This window comes from Genypterus blacodes, unplaced genomic scaffold (genome assembly GCF_046128005.1).
Source record: "Genypterus blacodes isolate CSIRO-AG114 ecotype Tasmania unplaced genomic scaffold, CSIRO-AGI_Gbla_v1 ptg000032l_1, whole genome shotgun sequence".
Taxonomy (NCBI): domain Eukaryota; kingdom Metazoa; phylum Chordata; class Actinopteri; order Ophidiiformes; family Ophidiidae; genus Genypterus; species Genypterus blacodes.
In genome coordinates this window covers 7,985,837-8,003,689 of record NW_027466845.1, presented here as the reverse complement: position 1 = coordinate 8,003,689, position 17,853 = coordinate 7,985,837, and the positions used below count along the sequence as shown (strand labels likewise).

The following is a 17,853-nucleotide window of genomic DNA, read 5'->3' as shown; positions in this document are numbered from 1 at the left end:
AACAAGTCACATATGCAAGAATTCTAAAAATCATTTTCCCCCTGTGGGTTCTCTCGTGCTAAAGATCCTCTCAAGACTGTCCAAGGTATCGACGCTCAAGCAAGTGAGTGACTTGTAAAGATAAATACAGTTGACAGCGTTATAAATGACGTCAACTGTGAACCAATGAGCCTCAGCATATATACAGGGTTTCTATGGTCGTGAAAATCCTGGAGAAGCTGAGGAATTTGAATATGTGTTTTATAGACCTGGAAACATTTTGGAAAATGATGACATATCCTAAAAGTTTTGGAAAAGTCATGAAATTCCTTTATATAATGATTCTGTTCTTAAGTAAAGCTGGAACTTGTTATTGTTATTTCCTGAAATCTTCTCTAGTAATAACCTTAGAACACCAGCCAGCGGAGGTAATTAAAAATCTGTCTAAACAAGGTTAAAGCACAGGACGTGCTGGGCGTACGCTGATCTTACAAGGTTGAGATTCTTCAGGTTGCTGTCAACATATTCAGTTTACAATGCAGTTCCAATAAACAATTCCACTATTCGAATTTCCGTAATTTGCAAATACCTGCTGAAACCATTTCAGGAGGAGGCAGTGCTGGTACATTACAAAACCCTTTGTGGAACTTTGTAAAGTCAATACTGATTCATTCGACATGCAATCAATATAATTGCTAATTAAAATGTATACAGTGGCAAAATGAAAAGGATTCCATGGTGTTGCAACTGACATAATGTGTTGTTGTTGAGGAAATGCATGAGGAAATGTTCTACAACATTTTTATGCCTGAACAACACGATTTACAATTGTATTATATTTTGATTAATGACATATAATTCATTCACATATTGGTGTCTAAGCGTACTGATTGATGCGATTCTCCCTCAATTCTCTCATGAGAGCGTTTGCATCCGTGTCCCATGTGTCCGCCGTGGCAAACACGTGGAATGCGACGGTGGGGGGATCGTACCCCTGCGCAATGACGGAGGAACTTGGAAAATGCTTTTGAGGCTGACTCAACCTAACCTCTGTGTTTCAATGTGCATGTTCTGAGGCGAGCCGACATGTCCATCGTTAGCCTCCTTTCTCAACCCTGAGTTGTCAGAAAGGTATTCAGTGGAATGGCAGCTCGATGCATATGTGGACCATCTGCGGGAGGAAACACACTTGGCCAACTTTTACATACCATGGCCACGCTCGCCATTTGTTGACCTGTTTTCTCAACCTATGCATGGATTGCACCGCCCATCGTCTTCAAACAAACACATACTGGCCAGAAATGAGCTTTCACAATGTAATGATCTGATTACACGTTTACTTTATGTACTACCGTCAGGTGAATATGGAAATGTACACAAATGCTGGCTGTGTGTCTGCATTGTACCGCCGGTTAAAACTGCGCCAAACTAAAATGGGCTGTTCTATCAGCACTTGTAAAGAAATACTTGTTAGATTAATTTAGTATGGGCAGAATAACTGTAGCATTCCTGCACAAGTGAAAGTGAAAAGATGAAAGTACACTTGCAAGATTGTGTTGTCTGTTTGAAAGCTTATAGCGTGTGTGTGGTCCTCCCCGTTTGAGAAATAGCATAGATAATGACATCATCACAGAGGCAGTGGATCTGGTGTATCGCAACTGTGCACGACTTGAATTAAGGATAGCAGTAGTGTTCTTTTTCACAGATGTGTGTGGGAAACCAGGGATACTACACGGCTTGTAAAGTAGCACTGGAGTGAAAGAGTCGCGAGGACCGTATGAGGTTGGTGAGGTCAGACACCCGCACACGTCAGCGGGCAGGGCTGGCTGGCTCGGCACGGTGGCAGCGCTTGTAATCGGCATACGTGTAATGACTGTTTTGCCTTTAAGTTGGAGCCTTTTGTAAGATTTGCTCAATGCCTCTGAGAGGATGTGTGTGTTCTGATGCCTGGTGCGTGGGCTGCTGGCACACGTCACCAAACTCCAAGCACTTACCGTATAATGAATACAACACATTCCCCGTTTTTTTTTTATGATATACTGTAGAGTATCACCTCGCTGAAATTGAAAATGACCACATAGTAATGACCACCCAACAACCAGACGAACAAAGGTCCCGTTTCATAACACACTCTTTGGCCTGGGAGCTGTCCCACAAGCAGAACACGAGGGTAGAATGAGGGAGACGTAAACCCTTTCCCTCTCTCGCCGTCTCCGTCTCTGACAGTTGTGCACTTTGGGTCATCTGGCAAAAAGGAAGGCTGACGCTCTGGGACATCATTGATAGTGTCAATGACTCCATGGAAAAGGAAAAGTGAAAACAATAAAAGGCTTGCCGCCAAAGTTGGCCAGCTCACACCAGCCATCAAGACAGTGCGGTTGTGTGTAGCCGTGCGATTGTGCTAATACTTAATTAGTCCAGCATGTGAAAGGCTCCGCTATTCACAGCTCGGTGCCCGTGACTGACAGTACAGAGAACCTGAAAGTGACAAGGAGCAGGGGAGGTCACAGGCGAGGGAGGAGGAGAGGAAGCAACAGGAGATTCAGTGCGTCCACTTGTCTCACGCGATCTGGAATCACTGCATCAGCTCGCATCATTCTGCTTTCCTCCAGCTCGTCCTGCATCACCTCACAAGTATGCAATCAATCCACTAACTTGGAACGACAACAGTGTGATAATTTGATACTGATAAAAATCTGGTGTCATGTCAGTGGAGGACATAATGAAGGGCTTTTCTTTCGAAGTAAAAATTTATATGGGACCGCTGCCGAAGAGCAGAATTCACCTGTCAGTCACATGAAAACACAGACTCACTGGAGACCTCTGGAAAGCCTTTCAAGCTGAAGATATGAGGCTTCCCCTCACATTACAGATAATTACAGCATTTTCACTTTACTTTTTTTTTTACCACCTATTCTTCATTTTAGCATCGACTGTGTGCTCTATCCCGTGATTGAGTTGGACTTAAGACTCTCAAGGCCCATTAAAGCAGTACTTTGTAGTTTTTGGCATTGGCCTCTTAGCGCTGCGTTATTGTTATTTATTTGCTTTTAGATGATGTCACCACAGCACCCCAGGTAGATAAGAGGGTTGACATATTAGAGTTTGGTCTCCACGTTTGACTGAGATGTTACCTTGATGTCCCAACACAGGGATTGTGTGGTGAGGACTGAAATGTACTGCACTGCCCTGCATTGTGGTTAAATCCGTTGGCCGTGTAGCCTGCCAGTGTAACAGCCTTGCCGAGCTGTGTTTCGTCTGAAGAGGTGTCTGTGCTTCAGACAGGAGTGTGATCCGAAGGGTTAGCCAAGGGGCGGGGGGGGGGGAGACATTGTTCAACGCCTTTCGTTCCAAGGTTGTGGCCTTTTGCAGCACAGCATCAATTTGCTATGGCGACATAACGCTGGGAGGGAATCAAGCTTCCTGAGATCAAACTTCATTCTTACACCAAGTTCACTCAGAGGTTCACTCGGTGTCTGCTGATCAGTCTCTACACATATTAAAATGTAATAGAACTGCTTCAGTTCTAAACTACCATTACAGCACAGCCCAATCCTCCTTAGTGAGTGCTACCACACTGTGTCCTTCATTCATTTGGCCTGAGGACGAGAAATTACCTCAAAACTGAAAGACAGCCGTATTGGCACTTTGTTTATGCCATAATGTGTTCTGTTTTTCGACCTGTTAAAAGCAAAAAATATATAATGACAACAAGATGAAGGCCAATGTCTGAACTGACGCCAGACCGGATCTGCCTCACCTATCACTGTTACGTATCTAAGTTAATATGAAGAGAATCTTTCTAGTTCCAAACGTTACATCATGCTGCTTTAATCATCTGTATATCTATAATATCACGCTCCTCTGATTGACTCCGGTTTTTTAACTCATAGAGTAATAGAGAGGTAACATGTAATCCCCCCCCGTGTATTCGCTGTAAACAAACATTTGTTCTCGGGCCAAATTGCCTGATTTAATAGGAGCTGAAACAAAGACGACGGCGAGAAACGAGTCCCAGAGGTTTCCTAGACATTCCAGAGCTTCAGCCATGAGGAGTGCTTTCTGTGCGCTTGCCGTCGGTAAAGGTGGAAACCTGCCATGGAATTCGTTGCTCTCGTAAATTAAACCCTTCACCATACACAGCTGGTTCATGAGGCAGAGAAAGAGAGAGAGAGCGAATGGGGAGTGAAAGGGAGGATGTGGAAAGGAGCGAGTGGATTTGTCTTTAATTTCACATGTTTGGCTTCCCCTGGTTGCTGCTATTAACACCTCAGAATCAGTGGGTGCAACCCCTTTGACACCAGCTGGAGGGGTAAGAAAAACAGTTCTATGGAGAAAGGGGAGAAGAATCGGAGAAAGCAACTGAGCTGAAGACAATGTTTTGATTAATGTCCTTGTATTCCTGTGGTTCTGAAGCAGGAGGATTACCTTACCTAACCCCGGTGGGAGCACAAGCGAGATGTTTCAGGGGTGAAATTAAAAACAGAACTTTCTATTCACACTGGCTCGCATCCACCGCTTGTGCTGGATCCGAGTTTGTGAACATGACTAGTGGCTGAACAAACTAGCTGGACTGTCTGGCCAGTTTTAGTCTGTGTCATTTGTTTTCATAGCGATGCACACAGATGTTACCGGGCCCCGATTTCCTGCATCGCTCGCACGTCTCTGAAAATATGACTGCTTCTTTGTCAAAGCAAGAACAGTCTCGCATTTACCCCTGCTTCCGAACCGACGCCACTCTTACACCGGCGGCAACCAAACCACACATGAATCACCGCCACTGGGTTGGACGCTCAATGACTTACTGCCACACCATCCTAAACCTCACCTTGACAACCTGCTGGTGCACTTGCCACTGCACAGCTGTCTTTTCTGAATAGAAACTGGCTCTTGAACCATGTTTCTGTCACACTATAGTACTATTGTAATGGAAGGAAACTATGAAGCATCTACAAACTGCATGTATCGTCCAGTTTCCTTGGCCTCCAGCTCTCTCTCCCGTGTAGTATTGGGTTTCTGTCTCTTCCATCGAGCATTTAAGGCATTGGCCTTTCGTAGTCTTACTCAGTCTTGGGCCCAAAAGTTGTTGGGCTTTCAACTCTTCTCCCAGGCGTCCTGTTATGCCCTGAGGGTCACTGTGCAATCAGCCACTGCATCAGTGTACAGAAATCCTTCAACGTGTCAGTAATCAAGCAAACGCTGGGAACAGCACCAAAGAAAAGCTGTAACATGTCTGTGGTTTTTGACAACAAACAACATTAACGTAGACATGCAATAAAGTGTGAGCTAAGACAGATCTATTTGCTTCAGCCGACACGCAGTAATAATAGTATTCCAACAAAAGCATGCTTCTTTGAGCCGACAAGTTGGAGTAAACACAACTGAGGCGGGGGACTTTTGTAAGTAAACCCCATCCTCCATCCTCCAAATATACAATCAATGGAAGGACTCCAGGCTTACAAAGCTCTAGTTTGTTAGCTTGTCCTCTTGCTCTGACCCTGAAAATACAAACCCTCCAGGGCCGTTTGTATCTGGACCCCTTTCATCCCCACGATGCCTAGTGATGTCAGAACTAGAGTTCCTGTGGCAAGTTTCTTTTTGCCCAAGGCCTCATTGTCTCACACACACACACACACACACACACACACCCTCTCAGCCTTCTCGTGTCTGCATCTTGTTTTCCAAAATCTGAAATCAGCGTTGAGCTCAGTGCAGCAGGTGCTGGTCGACCCTGAGCACAGACTGCCAGATCCAGGTTGGGTCATGCACATGTGAGAACAGGTGGGCCAGATGATTGATGGGGAACCTAAGCGTCTCCACCATGCCGCCCATCTCCGCTCTCTTCATGTTTCTCTCCCAATTACACATACAACCTCTCTCATCCTCACATGTACAGTACTATATTTCAACCTCACATACACACACACACACACACACACACACACACACACACTCTCTCAAACACACACGCACACACACACTGTTAGGGGATGTTGAATGTTAGCTCTTCAAGCTGATTTAAAACAGTTGAAAGTAGTGAGCTACACTACAAGCTCCTCAGAATTTACTTTAAGGGGCAATATTTGTGGAGCTTTACAACAAAACAGTTACAGAATTGTTTTTGTTACAAATCATTGGAGTCATGGAAAATAATTAGTTGTGACCTGGAAAAGTATACATGCTGGTGTTCAGGGGAGCTGCGATGCTGGCAGCTGAATTTGAGAGTTCAGTCCATGGTTGTGTGTGTTTTGAATACAATTACTGTGCAACAGCACAATAACAGTGATCATCTCGCACAAACACACACACACAGAAAGCCTCTTATTCGAGGAAAAAAGTTGAGCTGGAGAATATTACGTTATTTTGTGCTACTACCAAGCTACTGGGAAAAAGTGGTAAAGTTGGTATCTTTCCCAATTGTAGCTCGTTAATCTGCAGCTCCAGTGAAGTGAGGAACATGAAGTTCTGCTGTGTTTCTTCTGTCCGTTTTTTGTCATATCCCAATTTCTTTTTCAGTTTTGTGATACATTTGACAAGACATTAACGATAAATGAGACAAATTTCTTGTGTCAGTGTGAGAGAGTCAGGGACAGGAAAAGCCCCAGATCAGCCTGATATATACTAGAAGTTATTGCTGTTATTACTTCCAGTTGTATCTGGGGATGTTGAGCAATCGTGGAGAATCGCTTGGACCAAGACGGATTTTCGCAAGGGCGCTTAGCTTAGCGTCTGAGCTCGCGGTGCATGCTCAGTGGGGTTGCCAAGCACTCTGTGAGGCCTGTGCCCATATTTGTTTTGACTGGGTCATGAAACCCCACACTTCCATCTTTCTCCCCCTGTCATTCTCTCTTCCAGCACATTCCTCCACCTCCTCAGCATCTCTGCCTGCACCCCACAGATTCCTGGACCGTCTACCAGTTCTCACCCTCCGGTCTACTCTCTGTCTCCCTCTCTCTCTCTCCCTCTTGTCTCTCTCTCTCTTCTTTCATCCAGCATTCGGCCTTGTTCCCATGCCTTAGCTGTTCTCACCCACGGTACAAGTATTAATGAAAACAAATGGTGGACTTGCTCGCTGGCAAACCATTTGCTATAAAATTTCTGCTTGTTTTTATGAGCATTTATTACTTCAATGTCTTTGCCTGTGATTCATCTTTTCAGCCTGCAGCTTTGCTTCACTGTTTCTCTTAAAGTAAAAGCAAACTGTTCGTCAAGCCTAAGAAAAGTAAACACCGATCATTTACATAGAAACTTGGGTTTTTCTTCAGCATTCACACTTCCTTTCACATGCTGGACAGAACTTTGCCACTTGTCATTATGGGTCATTTCATGTTTATGTTGTCTCTCATTAAATCAGTGGAATAGTTTGGAACTAAAGGCAACGGTTACTTCATCCAACATGTTGCCGGTGGTGATGAAAGGAGGTGGATTTCCACCAGCCAAGTTGGGGAGGGGTCTACTTTATTTTATGTATTTTGCACGCCTGCCAAATCACAGGTAAATACAACAACATCGAAGTAACGGTAAAACTCTCACTCTCCAGTGTATGACATTAGCTTTTTAAAATTCAATTTGGACCTCATCTGGAACTATAATCCTTCATTTCAGGACTGAAAACATGCAGTTCTTCTCCTCTCATACAGTTCTTTCTGTAACCCGTCTTCTCCTCACGCTCCTTGTTATCATCACTGAGCAGAAACCCAAGTTGTAATGTGACTTAATTCATGTGTAACCACCACATGGGAGAGGGACTTTCTTTCTTTTACTTATACGTGTTTCAGTCTAGCCACCCATGAAACATCTTGGGATTTGCGGTCACAGTAAGAACCGACTGCTCCCTCCAGTGTTTAGAATGCAGCATAACATTTTTTTGTCCGTTGAGTCTCCCAGGCGGTTGGGATTTGCTTTTTTTCCTGTGCCCAAGCTACATGAAAAAAAACCTGGAACTGGTAAATGTGAATGTTTTCAATCAAACAGACCTTAAGTAAGCAGATGTGAAGTTGCCATATTTTTCTGTATGTTCCGTATTTGTCTTGCTACAATTTGCTGCACTTGGAAAATATGTTGATGATTGAGTGAGTTTTGATTGAGTGATGAGTGATTTTTGTTGAAAGTTTAATCAGAGTTAATCAGTGGTAAACCATGATGAAAAACCTCAAAGTGGTTATGGGAAACAGAGTTTCTTTGATCCTCCCTAACGCAACCTATGTTTGTTTTTCAGTAATTCTCAGTTGAACTTCGTACATTTACATGCATTTACATCTACACACACTGTACTCTGATTCTTGTCTGTGCTGTGATAAAGGCCAAACCTGAAACATGGCTCAAAAGTTACGGGATCCTGTGTTTTGGAACATACTGTACATAATGTGTTGCAGACATATGAAGCTGAATGCATCAATTTCCTCACCCGGTGAACGCTTACATGCCGCTTACATGAGTGATCCGATGGACAGTCAGATAATGTAGATGTTTTAATCAGAGTAAGCTTACACTGATCTCTGCTTATCCAGTTGTGTCTTTTACAGCTTTACATATGATTCATTTCTTTGAGCTTGTAATTAAGGTTTTATCCATCATGTTTTATTCCAGGGTATGGAGGTCTTGGAGCTGGTGGCCTTGGAGGTGGAGGATTTGGAGCTGGAGGTTATGGAGCTGGAGGTCTTGGAGCTGGTGGCCATGGAGCTGGTGGCCATGGAGCTGGTGGCTATGGAGCTGGTGGCCTGGGAGCTGGTGGCCAAGGAGCTGGAGGTTTTGGAGGTGGAGGATATGCGCAGCCTGGAGCCGGAACTGGAGCTGCAGGTGTGTGTCTGCGTAAAAGTAACATGGGGTTAATTGGCCTGATTTTCAGTATACGTAATCCCAGAAAGTTTTGTCTTTCAGGCCAAATACAGGAAACACCTTCAGAACATTTACCATACATTTGTCTGTTGCTCATTTTCACCTTCCTTGTCGCAGGGGGTTACGGTGGCTATGGAGGATATGGAGGAGGCCTCGGAGGCTTTTTCCCAGGAGCTGGTCAGAAAGCTGCAAAAAGAGGTACAGATGAGATGGCAAACAACGTACAGTTACAACAGTGCATCAATCAGTGATTGAGAGTCTGGCTGAGGGCGTTTTTAAGCTGTGTGATCTTTCATATAAGTTGTAAACACAGTTGAACATTGCAAAGTTATATTGTTGTGGTCCTGTCCCCAGGTGCAGGAGGAGCAGGGTCTCTGCTCCCACATGGAAGTACGCTCACTCTTGGCTCTTTGACAATCTGCTGTAGAAACACAGACAGAACACTGACATAGAGCTCTTTAAGTCTGATAGATGTGCATGCTTGCATATTATGAGAAAGCCAAACTGAATGTTTCTCATTAATGTTAAGTTAGTATGAAAAATACAGATTTGGCACACATCTGCACATTTTTTGTACCTGCAAACCCTGGATAGCTCAAACTTCAATCCTGGCGTGACCTCACTGTGTTTGCTATGTACGTGCACATGATTTGCTTGTAATTAGGCAGGTTGATTTATAAAGGCGCCGTTATGGCAGGAGCTGTGTGATGGCAAAGAGCCATAGTCGGCCAATGACAAATTATTATTATTATTTTGCTAAAATCAATCTGTGCTGTCTTCATGACACTCAGAATAACAGTTCATTCCACGGAAACAGATAAAATAAAACACTCCCTTGCCAAACATTTCCTCACCAAATCTCTCAGGCCACATATTTACAGGCAGTGCGCAATGTCTGTCCAGCAAAGTGTGGAAGGTTTAAGATTATAAATACCAGGAGAAACACTTTAGACAAATAAACGATGTGCTTTATCCCACTGCCAAGCTCCCTTAGAAGGGGAAGTGACAGCTAATTTCCTGCGATGGTATAGCCAGAGAAATGAAGCATGTGATGAGGCAAGGCTAATACTGGCTGCCTCCCCTGGTCAGATGTAAGTCAGCCATGTTGCTTTTGATCATTTGGCTGATGACAGACTAGTAGGACCCTATTAGCTGCTCCCAATCCTCCACCAGTCTGGCACAGAGCACCGCCTCAGCCATCTTCTCAGATGAACAGGGCCCTCTAGTGGTCATAACTAAAGGATACTCACCTCACTCACAGTCAGGGTTTTAAGTACTCTGATATTCACAAATGCATTAAGGGCTCCAGTGTAAGTCGGTGTGTGTTTAAACTGAATTTGTTTTGACATATTTCTCTAATTGTGCTTATTTCATAGGTGTGGGAGGAGGCCTTGGAGGGGCAGGAACTGGAGCTGCAGTGCCTGCTGGAGGCAAGATAAACACACACACACACAAACACACGCACGCACGCACGCACGCACGCACGCACGCACGCACGCACGCACGCACGCACGCACGCACGCACACACAGACAAACACACAGACAAACACACACCCACACACACCCCCACACACACACACACACACACAAATTGATAACATAAAGTACAATGTGGCACTCTTATCCTCTTTCCTCTCTTTCCTGTTTTTCAGTGCCTGTTATTCCTCAGACAGGCCTTCCAGGAGGGGGCGCTGGTGGTGCAGGGAAGAAAGCAGCCAAAGTGCCAGGTTTTGTAATGTTAAACATAATCATAAACGCATTAATTATGTCGAAACCAGACTCCACATGGTGCTTTATTGTGCAGAACAAATTACAAAGTGGCAAACTGATGGTGGAATTGTAAACTACAGTGGGAATATTGTTGATGCATTCACCCAAACACCGCTGTCGACTACAGTATCAATTATGGAGTCTCGTTTCACATTAACTTGTGGCATGGTGTCTGGCTTTACTGGGGACAGTCTGTGTGTGTTTATGTGTGTGAGCTAAGATGCAAATGTTATATTCTGCTCTGGTCCCATTTTCCGTTGTAGGTGTGGGCGTGCCTGGACTTTACCAAGGTGGTGTGATTCCAGGACAAGGTGTGTATCAACCCCAGAGTGACCCCTCACTCTCTTCAGTGTGCTATGGTACCTGACAGGTGATGTTTCCTTTTGGCTCCTGCAGGGTTTGGCGGTCGTGGGGTTCTACCTGGGGTTGCCACCGGCACTGACCTCAATACCAAATCATGTAAGATGAATTCATTCATGCATTTGTTGTCCCCTGTAATATTTCAACTTTTACACTCATCTTGCTTGCCTGTTTGTGCATGATTTCTTGATATTATTTCTGTAATACAGTGGCAGCGGGAGGTCAAGGAGGACAAGGAGGAGGTGACTTACTATCTTAGTATTGCAGTATTTCAAACACATTTATTTACTGTATTTCAGTATTTGAGGATCACAATGCCACAAATTACTTCTGTTTCTGAACTTACGCAGCAGGCCGTGGGTATGGCGGACAGATGCAGCCCGGAGTGTTCCATGGATACCCTCTGAAATCACCCAAAGTGCAAGGTATGTGATCTGCTTCAGCTTTAAGGGACCATTTGTATGTTAACTTACATCAGGAGACTAGAGATGGAAACAGTATTTTTGCCTTTAGTGCGTCAGTGAACACATGACTGAGTATGTTTTGGCCATTGCAGTTTTCAATATGTCCAGCAAGTGGCAGCATTACATCAATGATACAGGTGTTTAAGTGTATTGGCCTGCAATGTCCAAATGTTTTGAATCTGCGTCACAGTACATCAGTTATGACAATAGGCACTCACTTCAATAACCGCTGTCTCAAAAATACAAGATCTGAGCTCACAGTGTGTCACACTACTGAGACTTAAGTTACACAATATTCTTTACTTCTTCATACTTCAGGCCTAGTCTACTGTAGTTCAAGCTTTGTCCATAAATAAGAATCCTGAAGAGTAATGCAATATGTATTTGAATACTGAAACAGCAGGGGACAGCCCAACTTTTTTATGCAACATTTATAGCTGCATAAAGTGTATTTCATCGTGTTTTGAAGTAATCTCTTTTTTATAGCTCTGCTCAAAATTGTGGCTGTTTTAGAATAGAGAGTAATTTTGCATCATTGGTCTCAGGAGCTGTCTTTATCTTTCTACAGGTGGCTATGGAGCAAAAGCTGCTGGTGGCAAACTTCCTTTTGGTAAGTTTTGATATTCTTATAATGACTTTGATTTCCGCAGTAGCATCAGTTGTGATAGAAGGCTTGGTAATGTGTTACATTCCAATGTTACAGGTTATGGAGGCTTTGGTAATGGTGGTGGTACTGGACTTCCAGGAGGACAAGCTGGATATCCTATTGGAACTGGTGTGTGTTTTTATGAATACAGAGTACAATGATGTGGAGCACAAACATGAACAAGCCCACACACTACATATGTCATGTCTTTTGACCTTTCTGCAGGAGTTGGACCAGGGGGCATCTCACTTGCTCAGGCTAAAGCTGCCAAATATGGTATCATCCTCATCTTCAAAATAATGCTTTCTTGTTGAAACAAATTAGAAAGATTGTGGTCAAGGGAAGTCTATGCTCTCTGCTTCAGGTCTGGGTGGTACTGGTGGTGTCGGTGGTGTCCTGGGTGCAGGAGGACAAGTGCCAGGAGGTACAACATACAGACATGAACCACAAAGAACAAATAAATTGCAGCATGTCTCTGTTTTCTCTGTATTTGGAACAAATGACTTATTTTTGTTTCCATATCTATGAATATTCCACAGCAGGCTATGGAGCTGCTGCCAAAGCTGCCAAATATGGTGAGAATTTACACACGCAGCACATTTATAAGCATGTTTCAGAACAATCTTTTATGCCATAAGTATGTTAGAGAATAAATAAGTACTGCTTCTGTTGAATTCAGATTAGAAATTTATTTTGACATATCACAAAAATACTGTGGTTGTTCCACATGTGTCCAAGGGGGCGGAGGGGTAGGACCAGGCGGAGTAGGACCAGGAGGCGTAGGACCAGGAGGACTAGGACAAGGAGGAGTAGGACCAGGAGGATTTGGACAAGGAGGAGTAGGACCAGGAGGATTTGGACAAGGAGGAGTAGGACCAGGAGGATTTGGACAAGGAGGAGTAGGACCAGGAGGATTTGGACCAGGAGGAGTAGGACCAGGAGGAGTAGGACCAGGAGGATTTGGACCAGGAGGAGTAGGACCAGGAGGATTTGGACCAGGAGGAGTAGGACCAGGAGGATTTGGACAAGGAGGCGTTCCAGTGGGTGGGGGATATTCAGCAGCAGCCAAAGCCGCTAAATATGGTACACAGACAACTTTGATTTAGCCTGGTAATGAACAACAAGGAAAAACATTGATCTGAATCATGACCTGAATCATATTATACCACTGAAACTTTATCCCGATCCTGTAATATACATCCTTTGTGTGTTATTGCTATGATATTGTCTGGTCTTGTACAGGGCTGGGAGGAGCAGGAGGACTTGGAGGAGCAGGAGGACTGGGAGGAGCAGGAGGACTGGGAGGAGCAGGAGGACTGGGAGGCACAGGAGGACTGGGAGGAACTGGAGGATTTGGAGGAGGTGGAGGATATTCTGCTGCTGCCAAGGCCGCTAAATATGGTGTTGGAGGTGGAGGATTGGGAGGAGGAGGATTAGGAGGAGGTGGATTGGGAGCAGGTGGAGGATTGGGAGGAGGATTGGGAGGAGGTGGATTGGGAGCAGGTGGAGGATTGGGAGGAGGACTGGGAGGAGGTGGAGGATACTCTCCTGCTGCCAAAGCTGCTAAATATGGTAAGTTGTAAAAATGGTAACATCATGTAAAGATTTGAAGAAGATCAATTTAACCGTTTTAATTGAATTTATTGGTATTTACATTAAGTGTCTTTTCCTGAACTTATGCAGCTACATGCAGTACACTGGATATGATTGAATTGCAAGTGAGGATGAGAAGTGTGGGCATTTTTGCTATAATATTGTCTTGTGTTGCTTCGGAGGACTGGGAGGAGCAGGAGGACTAGGGGGCACAGGAGGATTTGGAGGAACAACAGGACTGGGAGGAGCAGGAGGACTAGGAGGCACAGGAGGATATGGAGGAACAACAGGACTGGGAGGAGCAGGAGGTCTAGGAGGCACAGGGGGACTAGGAGGAACTGGAGGATACGGAGGAGGTGGAGGATATTCTGCTGCTGCTAAGGCCGCTAAATATGGTGAAGATCAGATTCTGTTGCATATGTGGTCAAACTTTAATTTGCCTTTGTTGACGAGTCAACTGAACAGGGTTCCTCTTCTTGATCCCACAGGAATCCCTCTGTCAGGGGGTGGGGCAGGAACAGGAGTAAGGCCCGGCGGTGTAACACTACCAGGAGGTGCAGGAGGACTGCCACTGGGAGGAGGATATTCTGCAGCAGCCAAAGCTGCTAAATACGGTATGGTGCCTTTGTTTAGAAGTCAACACATACATTTTTTATATGTGTTACCTGAATGTGTATATTTTTTTTTCTCACATTTAACATACCGAGGACACATTCATCTGAAATTGTAGGAGGAGCAGGAGGACTTGGTGGAGCAGGAGGACTAGGAGGAGCAGGAGTACTAGGAGGAGCGGGAGGATTTGGTGGGACAGGCGGAGGACTACCTGGTGGAGTAGGAGCTGGAGGATACTCTGCTGCTGCTAAGGCTGCTAAATACGGTATGGTACCTTAGTTAGAAGGCAATACATGCATTGTTATATAAAGAATGTGTTACCTGAGCGTTTTCTAACATTTACCATACACATTCATCTGGAATTTTAGGAGTAGCAGGAGGACTTGGAACTGGAGGACTAGGAGGAGCGGGAGGATTTGGTGGGACAGGAGGAGGACTACCTGGTGGAGTAGGAGTTGGAGTAGGAGGTGGTGGATACTCTGCTGCTGCTAAGGCTGCTAAATATGGTATCTAGAATTCTACACAAAACACAGCAGTGTGAAAAAAAGAAGGTGTTTTAATCACATTTTTCATCTTGCATTACAGGTGCAGGAGGTGCAGGAGGGCTCCCACAAGGTGGGGGTGTGGGCGGAGGTGGATTCCCGTCCCTACCAGGATATGGATGTAAGCATTCCTCAAAAGCATTTTGAGCGACAATGTTATTTTATACAGACTCACTTTTCTAATCTAACCTCCTCTGGATCTTTTATATTGCAGCTTTGGCCGCTGGTGCCAAACCTCCAAAATATGGTGAGACTATGATTTCATCTTTAAAGACCTTAACATAGTATAATCATTTATTTTATTCATGCATTCAATGCTTCTCTTTCACTCACTGAATTTAAACATTTCATCATTGTTCACAAACTCCCCAAAAGGAGTCCAAGGCATGGGAGGAGGAGGAGTAGGCGGAGCAGGACAGCTAGTACCTGGTGGTGGATATGGAGGTGAGGGGGAACTATACATGTGTCAAAAAGGGATCATTCAATTGCAGATGTATCATTGTTACCTGGGCCAGAGGTTTCGGTGAATGGATGCTTAACACTTTTTTTAAATTAATTTTTGATGAACAGTTTAAAGTCATGGTTAAAAATGGTCTGAAATTGAACATTCTGGACAGTAATTTCCACTTTAGCTGTCCATAAATTTGCCTGATAATGTTCCACATGAGCCGTGTTGTTTCTGTTGCTTCTTGCCAGCTTATGGAGGTGGAGCCGGAGTCAAACCTCCAAATTACGGTAAGATGTTTCATCTTTTAAAATTATATATTTACATGTCAACAACAGTCTGAATCATGTAGATGCTCCATACTTAAATGATGAAGGTGAAAATATTTATATGTTAATATGCATCATGGTGTTCCTGCAGGACAAGGGTTCGGTCAAGGATCAGTACCGGGAGGAGTGGGAGGAGCAGGAGCAGTGCATGGTCTCCTACCAGGAGGAGTGGGTGGTGGACAATACTCTCCTGCCGCAAAAGCTGCTAAATATGGTAATAGGAATTAATTTGTATTACTGTAAACTCATGAATCCTACAATCAGATTCCTATAGTATTTCTCACTTACCCAGCATTATATGTAATCTGTTTAATTTTGCTGTTTTAGGATTAGGACCTGGAGCAGGCTTTGGAGGGCTGGGAGGAGCTGGAGGTGTACCAGGTGGTTTACCAGGTGGTGTACCTGGTGGTCTACCTGGAGGTGTACCTGGAGGAGTTGGAGCTGGAGGTACTACTCTGTGCCTTAAAAGATACATTAGAATCACTATTGTTGTTAGAATTGCTGTTTATCTCTGAATATTTATATCACTCATGGAAAGTTATTGATAATGTTTTGCTTTGATGCAGGATATCCAGGGGGCGTTAAACCACCGAAATATGGTAAGGAGAACCTGGAAGACTTTATAGCCACAGCTTCTAAAGGGAAAAACCACTGTAAAACAATCAATATCTTCATAGAGAGTGTAGCTGTTTGTCTTATTTGTCTCATTCGTACAAACATCACATGGTGGCAGACATATTGTTGGTGTCAGCCACTGACAATCAAACAGCAAACTGACTCGCCATTTTGCTATAAGACTGAACACTGAAGAAGATGTGGATGTGCCATTTTGATAAAAGACTCAAGATTCAACATTTCATATATCCTCTCTTTATATTTGATGTGCTACATTTTGTTGTGTTCCCTCCTTCAGAAAATCTTATTGTCATGTAGTTGTGACCACAGAAAAGTTAAGGAAGCGTTTTGGAAATTAATTGGAAACCCTGCTAACCCTTCGGCTACTCGTGCAAAGTGCTTCTCTTTCTTCTGACATAGTTTTCAAATTAATTTGCTGGCGTCAGGTGTTCCTGCCACAGGGGACATCACAGGACTGGGATTGCAAGGGCCAGGAGTTACTCCAGGTACATATGTGGGTGGTGTTCCTGGTGGTGTTGCTGTGCTTTTACCAGATGGCACAGGTGTTCCTTTTGCAGGAAAACCAGGTAAAGCATATTGGAGAGTTTCTCCCTTTCACTGAATTTGATCCAAAGTTTTTCATTTCATTGTTTTTCATTGTGGGTAAAAAAAAATTGTTCATACTTTTTCACAGCAAAGGAAGGATATCCTGATGGAACTGCAGGTCCAGGTAAGTTAACACAAGATATCTCCAGAATGCTGCAACTTTCATAACAAAACAGTGTCAGTGACTGAGTTCTGACGTAATTGACCTGGAAATCATGAAAAGTTGTCACATTTTAATTATACAGTTATTAGACGGCTCCTGAGCTGAAGTATATGGTTATCATGTCTCAGTGATAGACATTAAATTGTGACCCTGTTGAGACCATCAGTGACACACAGACAGCTTTCCTGTCTCACCATAGCCACTATCTGCAGGTTGGACTTCACCTCGAGGGCACTGCACCAAAATCACTCATTCCTTCCAATGTGTTTTCATTTCCCATTTGCTTATATTGTGTTTGTACTGCGAGTGCTACCAGCCACTGACCCCCTCTGGCTTGTAGCTCCCCAGCTGTGGCAGTGTCCGGGTCCACCTCATGGCTTCTGCCTCTGCTATAGTTCCACCCCCGCCGCCCTCTGCATCAGCTAAAGCACACTGGTTAAAACTGAACTTGTTGTCTTTTAGCAGCTCCCACACCGCTTGCTACTACTGTCAAGGCCCCAGAAGTCCGACAGCCCAGTAAGACTCGTTTGCATTAATGATCTTTAAAGTCTGTGGCATTCAAAATGACTCACATTACATTTTTTAGTGTAGTGTGGGACAGCCCAGTCAGTATTTGAGAAGATCAAAGATTTTTATGACGCATTCAGATTCTACAAGTATGTAGAAGTAATAGACATAATGTAACTTAGCCACTACTGATGCCTAACACGAGAAAGCTGCATCTGCTAAAAAGTCATTTTCATGTTAAACTCTTTACTTACATAAGTATGTCTGTACTTATATTGATCCAAATAGCATTCCACTCTCATTTCTGACCCCTGAACAGTTGATCATCTTCTCAAATACTGTTTGGACTGTCTTGGATCGGAGGACTTCTCGACTGTGCATTT

At 44.1% G+C, this 17,853-nt stretch overlaps 1 protein-coding gene across 4 annotated transcripts in view; it reads left to right on the top strand.

Moving 5' to 3' along the window:
* Positions 1 to 17,688, top strand: part of elna (elastin a) — a 34,791-nt gene extending 17,103 nt beyond the window's left edge. The window contains exons 6-34 of one of the 4 annotated variants that reach the window (XM_076146521.1): positions 8,569 to 8,778; positions 8,935 to 9,015; positions 10,194 to 10,247; positions 10,471 to 10,545; positions 10,852 to 10,899; positions 10,985 to 11,047; positions 11,158 to 11,190; positions 11,299 to 11,373; positions 11,981 to 12,022; positions 12,116 to 12,187; positions 12,284 to 12,334; positions 12,423 to 12,482; positions 12,598 to 12,633; positions 12,797 to 13,141; positions 13,301 to 13,630; positions 13,834 to 14,046; positions 14,140 to 14,265; positions 14,382 to 14,528; positions 14,638 to 14,769; positions 14,849 to 14,926; positions 15,020 to 15,052; positions 15,181 to 15,249; positions 15,502 to 15,540; positions 15,671 to 15,793; positions 15,907 to 16,026; positions 16,146 to 16,178; positions 16,641 to 16,781; positions 16,889 to 16,924; positions 17,426 to 17,688. In XM_076146521.1, the coding sequence (XP_076002636.1) occupies positions 8,569 to 8,778; positions 8,935 to 9,015; positions 10,194 to 10,247; positions 10,471 to 10,545; positions 10,852 to 10,899; positions 10,985 to 11,047; positions 11,158 to 11,190; positions 11,299 to 11,373; positions 11,981 to 12,022; positions 12,116 to 12,187; positions 12,284 to 12,334; positions 12,423 to 12,482; positions 12,598 to 12,633; positions 12,797 to 13,141; positions 13,301 to 13,630; positions 13,834 to 14,046; positions 14,140 to 14,265; positions 14,382 to 14,528; positions 14,638 to 14,769; positions 14,849 to 14,926; positions 15,020 to 15,052; positions 15,181 to 15,249; positions 15,502 to 15,540; positions 15,671 to 15,793; positions 15,907 to 16,026; positions 16,146 to 16,178; positions 16,641 to 16,781; positions 16,889 to 16,924; positions 17,426 to 17,499 (2,939 nt within the window). In that variant the 3' untranslated portion in view covers positions 17,500 to 17,688. Of the gene's footprint in view, positions 1 to 8,568; positions 8,779 to 8,934; positions 9,016 to 10,193; positions 10,248 to 10,470; positions 10,546 to 10,851; positions 10,900 to 10,984; positions 11,048 to 11,157; positions 11,191 to 11,298; positions 11,374 to 11,980; positions 12,023 to 12,115; positions 12,188 to 12,283; positions 12,335 to 12,422; positions 12,483 to 12,597; positions 12,634 to 12,796; positions 13,142 to 13,300; positions 13,631 to 13,833; positions 14,047 to 14,139; positions 14,266 to 14,381; positions 14,529 to 14,631; positions 14,770 to 14,848; positions 14,927 to 15,019; positions 15,053 to 15,180; positions 15,250 to 15,501; positions 15,541 to 15,670; positions 15,794 to 15,906; positions 16,027 to 16,145; positions 16,179 to 16,640; positions 16,782 to 16,888; positions 16,925 to 17,425 lie in introns of all 4 variants that reach the window. The other 3 variants (XM_076146520.1, XM_076146519.1, XM_076146522.1) reach the window with 3 other exon arrangements.
* Positions 17,689 to 17,853: the final 165 nt, after the last annotated feature.